Genomic DNA, 9,284 nt, shown 5'->3' with positions numbered 1-9,284 from the left:
TTTCTTTTCTTGGCTTAATTAACACTTATCTTCCTCCTTATACTTTTACAATTTTGTTCTTCCTTGAACAAAGTTAAGTTAAGGAAAAAGAAGGTTAGAGAATATGAATTTATAAATTTGTGTTTTTCTTTTAAATTTTGTGACGATTTTTAATCCCAAAAAACATTTAATATCAAAGTCATCAATGGAACCAATGAAAGAGTGATATATAGATTCGAATACCCGAACCAACGGACAAAAAAAGTAATAAATTATAATTTTTCAAGAATGAAAAAATATGTCTAATTCTGATCCCAGAATAAAAAAAACAACACATTTCAATTTTATGAGAATGAAAAATATATTAAAAATTTTATAAAAATGAATTCCTAGCTTTTTAATATTTATTGGAACGAAAAAATATATTTTAATCTAAAATAAATTTAATAACTTCTCAATATTTTAGATACTATCCATATTTGACTTATTGAGATAATTAAATTGAAGGAGAGTGAGAGTGGCCAGGTCCATGTGCTTCAGCACGCACAAGACTTGGCTTTCAAATTGGTTGTGGGGACACTAAATCTTTGTCATCGTATTCATTTACCAACTTTTTGAGGTTTGACGTCCTTTTTGCCTGCCACATTCAAAGGGAAACATGGACACGATAGATGCTGCCCTATAATGTGAGAGGGAGCAGGCCTGATTATGCAATTATGAAAGACATACGTAGAACAACATCCCATGACTTATCTGTCAGACAACTTGGGAATCCTAGAAGGAAAGGGAAAGTAATACTATTGTCATACAAGATATAAAAATCAGTTGTGTACTAGCTAAGTGTATGGATAAACTCATGCAAAGTTATTGTAACAAGTGTTATCAAGTTTGTTACATTAGAATTTTGTTACAAATAATAATTATATTTGATTAGAATTAAATTACTTTTTATAAAAAAATATATGTAGCCTTAAAACCAATAAAATATTTGGAAATCCTAGAAAGAAAGGCACAGTAATACTATTACTATATATACTAGTACCAGATTCAAAAATAAAAAATCCTAGAATTATTTTAATTTGATCGATAGTCTCAAGTGAATATGCAGTTGTGTTAGTTACTCAGAAGAAGAGTCTTGTCATTTGTAATAATCTTATCTGATTCACAAATAAAATTGTCTTTTATGAAAAATACAATTATCTAAATAAGTGAATAAGTCATAACAAACATAAATTGATTGGAATCAAATGATCTAGTGAATCAATATTATTGGATGAATATCAGATGGTTTAAGTTTCGTATGCATATTGTAACTTGTAAGTTTGCATAATCACCATAAATAATTTTGTTTGAAAAGCATCATTTAACTAAGGGATACTAATTTCCAGTTCACTATTAGAGCTGAAAAGGATGGAATTCAAAAGTAACCAAAGTACATCCTATACATCTTTAATTTTAATATCAACCCTGTGCGCCGTACAATCTCAGCAAGTTCCAAAGCTCCTGAATTCCCAACTTTGAACCACAAAATGGGATACAGAGGGGTTGAGTTGAGGTTCCTCAAATGTTCCAAAATTTCTTATTCTCCAAAAATGTAAAGCAAAAATAGAACTGTAAGCAAAACTAAGGACAAATTTTCAACAAGGGAAGACAAAATAACATGTTTTCTGAGGGTTGGCTTTCCTTGGGCGCTTTCTTAAAGTCACTACTTCAAAACATTCATATGGCTCAGCTACAGATATAGATGACTCAGTTTCGGAGTTTTGGTTATCATGTTGGTCAACACCCTCCTCTGGAATCCTTTGTGCATGGTGAGGAAGCACTGAGATCTAACAATTCCCATGATTTAGATCATAAATTAATGATTTAAGAGTTAAGTGAAGAGTAAATTCAACATTAAATGTAAGTAAGTTTTTACCTTGCATGTAATGGAGCAGAATCGATTGCGCTCATCTTGTAAATGCTTTCCACATTCTTCACAAGTACCACCCCACTTTGGAGGTGTTGCTACTTTGACTTCTTTGGCATTAGACTCAGAGCAAAGATTATCAAACTTGGATTTTCTTGTTAGCTTGAATTCTTTGGTTGAAGTCCGGGGTCTGAGATGCACAATCTTTTCATTGTTGGACACATAAGTCTGCCAAAAATGTCACCATTGCAAGAAGAAAATTCAGATCATTAGTCATTCATCTTTCAATTAGAAACGCAAATTCAGAGCTTAAAAAACTAAAAGGTCATTTGGGATCTGTGAGTCAGATAGTCCAATTAAGCATTAAGATCCCCAATTATACTAATTTATAGTTCAAGGAAAGAAATGCCTTATTACACAAATGATGGAAATAGAAAATCAATAGTAATATACTTCCCTCAAGGATTAATAGCGTGTTTGATTTCACCATCTAGATGTGGTTTTTCATGTTTTCTCATAAGCTAGTAGTTATAACTTTCACATTGTCTAGTGAAGTTGAGGTGATATTTTACATATCAACTAGTTTCTAAACTCGCATTAAAAGATAAAGCTTTCCTGGAATCTAGATTAAACCCTTTTGAATAATTTAGATACTGTAAATCATACAAGGCTATGATCAATGGACAAAAAAAAAAGTTAATAGAGCTATACAGACAATCCATTCCAACAATTAAAACTACATAAAAGTTCCATATACTCAAACTGTTATCACTTCTCAACCAAAATAAATCAATCAAAACATAGATGCAATGAATGAAACAAGAAGTTAAGAAACTGAACTGATTCCAGACAAGAGAGAAGAGAACCTGAATATTTGAGCAATCAAAATACTTCTGAAGATCATAATGGCGCACAACATCCTGATAGGAATATTTGTATATCTGAAACCTTCTATGGAGAGAATGAGCTTCCTTGCAGTGCCTACACAAGCCAGCTACGCAATCTATGCAGAACACATTCTTCTCATTAAACCTAATGTCTTTGTGTTCTTCACAACATCCAAAGCCGCACTTCAAAAGGGCACCAAGCCAATCTCTTTTCCTTTCTTCTGGAAAACGATTCTGCCCCATCTGCAAAATCCATCCATTGACATCAGAAGGAATTCATAAAACCTTGTAAAGTAGATAATACTAAAGCATAAACACAGTTCTATGATCAAGAATCAATTCTCCATTTTCCTCATCAAATTACTAGCATATCAATAATCAATAATAGTATTCAAGAAAGAGTTACAAGCATAAACTACCCCACTTGCAACCCCAAATTCAATATTCAAGATGCGGTGAAAAATCAACCCAAAAACTAATTAAGTTTACAATCTCCATATTCCACCATGGTAATAGAGAAATTAATTACTCTAGAGATAAAAACTGGGCTAGTTTGAATTGCTTCAACAATCACATGCACCAAGAATGCACTGAAAATTTAGGAATGCGATGAGGCTGTGGATCAACAAACAATAATCTTGAAATTGGATTCACAATATCACAAGAAATAAAAAGAGAAGGGAGCAAAACTAGTTAGAAGCTTTGAAATTTCAGATTCCAAAAAACAAGAATTCTATGTACTAACCATGTCAGTTCTTTCTCTCTCTCTCAGCAAGAAATTGAAAGGGAAAGAAGATTAAATGTTAAAGAAACAGATATTGAAAAAACTTATTGTAGCTCTATAAAGAAGACCAAAATATATGATAGTGAAAATCTCACTAACGAAAAAAAAAAAGGGTTAAAATAAAAAAGGAAAGATAAAGTGCAAATGGAAACAAATATTTTCAAATTGAAAAGAGTAATGACTAATGAGTAATGTGTATGATTATGGACACCGCCGTAGGATTTTTCAATTGGATGTACGCGGGACCCAAAGGCAAAATGGGAATTATCAAAACGCGGCGCTCCCAGGCTGCCCCCTCATGTGCATTTTTGCTCAGAATCTTTGATTTATATTTTCATTTAAACAAATTTTTGTATGATAATTATGGATTTTGTATGATAATTATAGATTTTGCACGATCTATTATGATTAAATTATATTTTTTTATATTTTATCTTATTTTTAATATTCATTTTGATTCTATACTCCTTCCGTCCTTAATTGACACTTTCAACTAATTTATGCTATTAAATAAAATTAGTTAATTTAACTAATCGTGTTAAATTTATCAATTAATTGTATTATTATTTTTAAATTATTATTTTCTTATCTTTCTATCCACTTAATTTCTTCTTATTAATGTTTTGATAGAGAATAATTAAGAATATTTAAGAAAAAAATAATTAATACATTTAAAGATTAAAAAATGATCTTATAAAAAAGAATAAACAAACTTCTAAAAAAGATCTTATAATTAGAGATAAAAGGAGTATCTTTTCAAATATTTTATTTTGATCCCTTATCCTTTAAGATTGAGTTAATTTGGATAAAAAAGTGAAAAAATATCGTGAAAATCATGTGAAAGATAAGAATTTGTTAGAACTTTTTTTATGTTTTTGGTTGCTAGTTAGACTCTTTTTGTATTATGCTTATAACTTTTTTTTAGTTCAAACAACAATTGGATTATCAGCTTTATGTAGGGAATCTAATACGATAAATTTTATGTCTTAAATAAGAAAAAGGGCTAAAAATAATGTTTCAAAATATAAAACGATCACTTTCACTATTTTTTGAAAGGACCAAATTAACTCAGTCAAAAAAATAATAGACTAAAATGATTTTTTTTAAAAAGATATAAGATTAAAATGAATTTGAAAATTAAAATAAAGGACCTTGTCACTAAAAAAACTAAATAAAAAATTATTATAATGAATTTAAATTAGTGCTTTTCTACCCTTGAATATCTGAGTTATCTAGCATCACATTATTCCTTCTTAATGATTGTTGAATTTCAATCTATAATTTATTTTAATGTTATTATAATTTTTTAATGTATTCACATTTTTTATAAATTTTTTTATAAGTATACATGTATATAAATATTTAAAAAAATATGTTAAAATAGATCTGAATATAAATATATATATTTAAATAATTTTATATTTACATATATTGTATATCATTTTAATTAATATAGATATTTATTTTAAAACATATGATCTTTGTAAATCTATTTAGACATGTATTTAACTTAGTTTTATACATAATCTCTTAAAAATATGTTTCCGTCCTAAAGACCATGTGTTTGAATACATAACATATGCTTGTTTATATATGTTTAATTCCATTAGTTTATATATGTTTAATTACATTAGTTCTATATCAATAGATGATATTTTGCTTCTTCTAAATTAAAGAATATATGCCTATAAAATATTATTAATAATAAATCATAATATTATATGGTGATTTTTAACATTCCTCCTCAAACTGAAGCTTACTAAGCTCTTAACTTGTTACAAGAAAATAATTTATTCTCAACAAATAAATAGAAAAAATTGAGTGCCACTAAAAACAATAATTTAAAAAACAACTCAAAGATGTTGGACAAACCAGAAAGAATTGCTAGAAAAGAAATATATCTTTGTTAGATAATTTCAATCACCATCAGCAAGATAAAAAATTAATTACCAACAAAGCTCATTCAATGAAAATTTCAAACAAATAATGTTGGAAACCCATAATATTTAAACTTAAAACTAAGACAAGACCAATGCATCCGGCACATAGTCAAAACTAATGCACACGAGACACAGACAAGGTTAGTGCATCTAGGACAGAGACAACCATTGTCAACATAGTTGTAGGTGCCTGAGGGGGTGGGCGTGTGAGGGTGTTTTAGGGGTTGCCACCAATTGGATTTTGTAGATCGATGGCTGACAACCTTGGTGGTGGGGTTGGATGCCAGAAAACTTGCGCAAAGCGGCGGTGGTTGGAAATCTGTCAAAAAAGGACAATGTCAGGATAGGCAACGGAAAAGTTATTCATCATAAATTTAGTGGCAATTAAAAGGATGAACCAAAGTTGTGCATAATTTTGATAATAGTTTTTAAGAGATTAAATACATTTACTTTTTCATTTAATATTTCTTTATATAATATTAGAAGATTGATAAGAAGATTTTTAGGAAAATATAATATTACTTTAGTCAAATTATCTAAGAATTGATTTCTATCTAGTCTTTAAATAAGGAATAAATTATGTTGAAAGAAAAAAATATATCTTGTGTAGACTCATAGACTAACACAATTTCTAATGAAATTACATTTGTGCCAATATCATAATAAAAAAAATACTTGATGGTATGCATGACAGTAAATATATATATCTTTTGTATGATTCTTCTAATTTAATTTCATAATGCTTTGATAACATTTTCTTCTTTTTTTTTTCTCTCTTTTACATGGTCAATTGTTAGACTTGCATACAAATTTTCTTTTCTTACATATTTTTTTATATTAAGTTTCCTAAATATTAAGAAACATAAATCATTTCCTTTTTAATTTTTTATATTTTTATTTTATATTTCAAGTATTTAACAGATAAAATTATTTTCAAGTAAATTAAATCAAAAGAATAAAAATATACATATAGGCGTGATATGTAATTACCAAATTTATCAGATAAATTCTTTATTAGATTATTGCAATAATTTTATATATCAAAATCTTGATGATTAAATTATGTCTGAATATTTAACGGTGGATGAAATAAAATGCGTGAAATGAAATAAAAATTACATGCCATTATTTACATATTTTCTAATATATTCTCCCATCTTATAATAATTGTCTTCTTACATTGTTTTATACATATAAAAAATTTCAATTAATGATTGAAAGAGAATAATTTTTTTATAAAATTAACCTTATCAATTTTATACAAACCAAGAAAAATCATTAATTTATTTTTAATTTTATTATCTACCATTAATATTATAATAAATATAAGTAGAAAAAAGTAATTAATGTTACATTATAAAATTAAAATGATAATTATTTTATTATAGGAAAAAAGAAAGGGAGTAATGAAATAAATTAGGTATCTTTTTTATAGGTAATAAATTAAGTATCCATTTCTTCATTTAGAATGATAACAGAATTAAAAAAAAAATCAATTTCATCTCATATCACCATTATCGAGTGAAAAAATTAATGTAATTGAATGAAATAGAACATTTGTTTTATGCCTAAAAATTAATTTCATCTCAATCCAAAATTTTGTTCCTCTTATTTCTAAATTAAAATATTTAATCCTCTTATTTTTTTAAATTAATGTAATTAGTCAAATGTTAACTCAAATGTAACAAATTGTTACTTACATAACACTTATCTAAACGGATGAGATGTGCTTATATAACAAGGGATTAAATAAGAAATATCTTAGTTAGAGTTGAACTTTTCATCTTTTAGACAACAACAAATGACTATATCATCATAACATTTTCTTTCTTGGTTGATATTGTAAAATGTATCATCACATCACCAGTTATTAACTTTTTTTATCTAATTATAAAAATTTATAAATTAAAAATTTATTGAATATATAAATATTTTTAATTTTATTTATACAAATCTACATATTTTAATTTTGAATAATTTAAATTTTATTTTAATTATAGGAATTTATTTTAATATAAATTTATAAAAATTTAATATGAAAACATTGTTTTTATTTTATCCTAGTTATGTAAATTAATTGAATTTCATAAATTAATATATAAATTATTTACATAAATTATTTTATAAAATTTATGCAAATTATGTAAATTTATTTTAATATATAAACTATTTTTATTCTAATTAAACAATTACATAATAATATTTTCATTTTAACTATAAAAAATTATTTAACAAATAATTTTTTATTCCAATTATATAAATTAATAAAGTTACATTAATTAACATGTAAATTGTTTTTTATAATTATTTAAATTAATTAAATTTTAATATTTAATTTTTTAGATAATTCACATGTTAATATAAATTTATGCAATTTGTATAAATTACATAAAACAATTAATATAAATAATTTATATATATATATATATATATATTAATGCACCTAATTTAATTTTTAATTACTCATAAAAAATTATTTTTTTAGTTTATAAATTTTTATAATTATATAAAAGAAAGGTTAATAACTCCTTATGTGGTAATCCATAATAAATATTGTTTAAAATATTGATTAAAGAAGCAATTGATATAATGGTTCAATTTTTTTTATTGTCTAATAGGTCGGGGTTCAAGTTTCATTAACACATTTTTTATTTTCCCTCCATTTAAAATATTAATCAAAGAATCAAATGACATAAGTTCCATTTGATTTTATCTTATTTAAAACAAATTAAATTACTACAATTGTAACACCCTAAAGAATGTTATCTTTTTCCAACACATAAACTTTAAAATTTATTCTCATACATTAAGTGATACATAACTATATACGCCTTCCTCCAAGCAAAATCTCCATGCACAAAGCTCCACTCATCTAGCATCCACCTATTTTAACATGTAAAAATGAAAACTAAAAAGGATGAGACATACTGTCTTAGTGAGTGTCCTAAGGACTCTAGGCTGACTCTATTCTAGAGATCTTTTTTAACTCTCATGACTTCTTCTTTCTTCTCTTAAGCACCCTAATCTCACAACTATTGTCTCATCTCCTTATAATTTATATCTCCTTGGCCATATCTTAATCTTCATTTATGTACCTAGAATTGATAACCTACTCTAAGTCCACTAGTGTTCTATGTCACTTAAACATCATTCTTTTATTCTTGACCACTCACTAGAATCTCACTTCATTAATTATTATTACCTTGGATAGAAATGTGTATAACCTTTTATTTTCTAAATTATGCAATTAGGGCTCACATCACCTCTCTATTAGGCATGACATATTTTTACAAGGTAATTACATACATCCCTAAGTTAAACTCTTTCATTCACATAACATTAACATATACCAATCAAGATAAACAAAAGAAAACTAAACTTTATATATTTAGAAAATATTGTATATAATTACTAGGAATTTTAATACAACACCATTTACATAAAGTTGTCTCAAACACGTTCTTTTATAGATACCAACATCCTAGTTTGATCACCAACTAATCACCATAAGACCACAATTAACCATCAAATATCCAAAATTATTTTTCATAAATCAATCATTAAAGTTCATCATCATAACTAATGTACACCAATAAACAACAATAGTCAACAACTTCATAGCTCAATAATCTTATCTATTACATACAACATCATCATAACACAAATCCTCTTACAGTTACCGTTGCATCTGATTCAGACAACACCATCAACAACAGACTTTACTCTATGGAGTTTTTTTACACAATATGAGTGGTCCCTCATGAACCTCATCCCCTAACATAGTT

General features: G+C 26.3%; 1 protein-coding gene across 2 annotated transcripts; it reads right to left on the bottom strand.

The window, feature by feature from the left end:
* Nucleotides 1–1,354: 1,354 nt before the first annotated feature.
* Nucleotides 1,355–3,793, bottom strand: LOC100820425 (protein RGF1 INDUCIBLE TRANSCRIPTION FACTOR 1). 2 transcript variants are annotated; one of them, XM_003529181.5, is made up of 4 exons: nt 3,521–3,793; nt 2,755–3,018; nt 1,898–2,116; nt 1,355–1,808 (listed from the first exon to the last, which is right to left on the bottom strand). In XM_003529181.5, exons 1-4 carry the CDS (start codon nt 3,521–3,523, stop codon nt 1,617–1,619), a joined length of 678 nt encoding a protein of 225 aa, XP_003529229.1. In that variant the 5' UTR covers nt 3,524–3,793; the 3' UTR covers nt 1,355–1,616. The 2 variants fall into 2 exon arrangements, with proteins under 2 accessions (XP_003529229.1, XP_040872831.1); XM_041016897.1 differs by lacking the exon at nt 3,521–3,793 and adding an exon at nt 3,305–3,502.
* Between the last annotated feature and the right edge of the window lie 5,491 nt (nt 3,794–9,284).

This window comes from Glycine max, chromosome 7, assembly GCF_000004515.6.
Source record: "Glycine max cultivar Williams 82 chromosome 7, Glycine_max_v4.0, whole genome shotgun sequence".
In the NCBI taxonomy this organism is placed as follows: Eukaryota; Viridiplantae; Streptophyta; class Magnoliopsida; order Fabales; family Fabaceae; genus Glycine; species Glycine max.
The sequence above is the reverse complement of the archived record's forward strand: the minus strand, read 5'-3'. Positions and strand labels throughout refer to the sequence as shown.

Bases quoted from the DNA above. Each gene is read 5' to 3' on its own strand.
- LOC100820425 (XM_003529181.5), bottom strand. The intron at 2,117-2,754 runs GTTCTCTTCTCT...CATTTTTGGCAG, and splicing joins TTGATTGCTCAAATATTCAG to ACTTATGTGTCCAACAATGA. The intron at 1,809-1,897 runs GTAAAAACTTAC...GGGAATTGTTAG, and splicing joins TCTGCTCCATTACATGCAAG to ATCTCAGTGCTTCCTCACCA.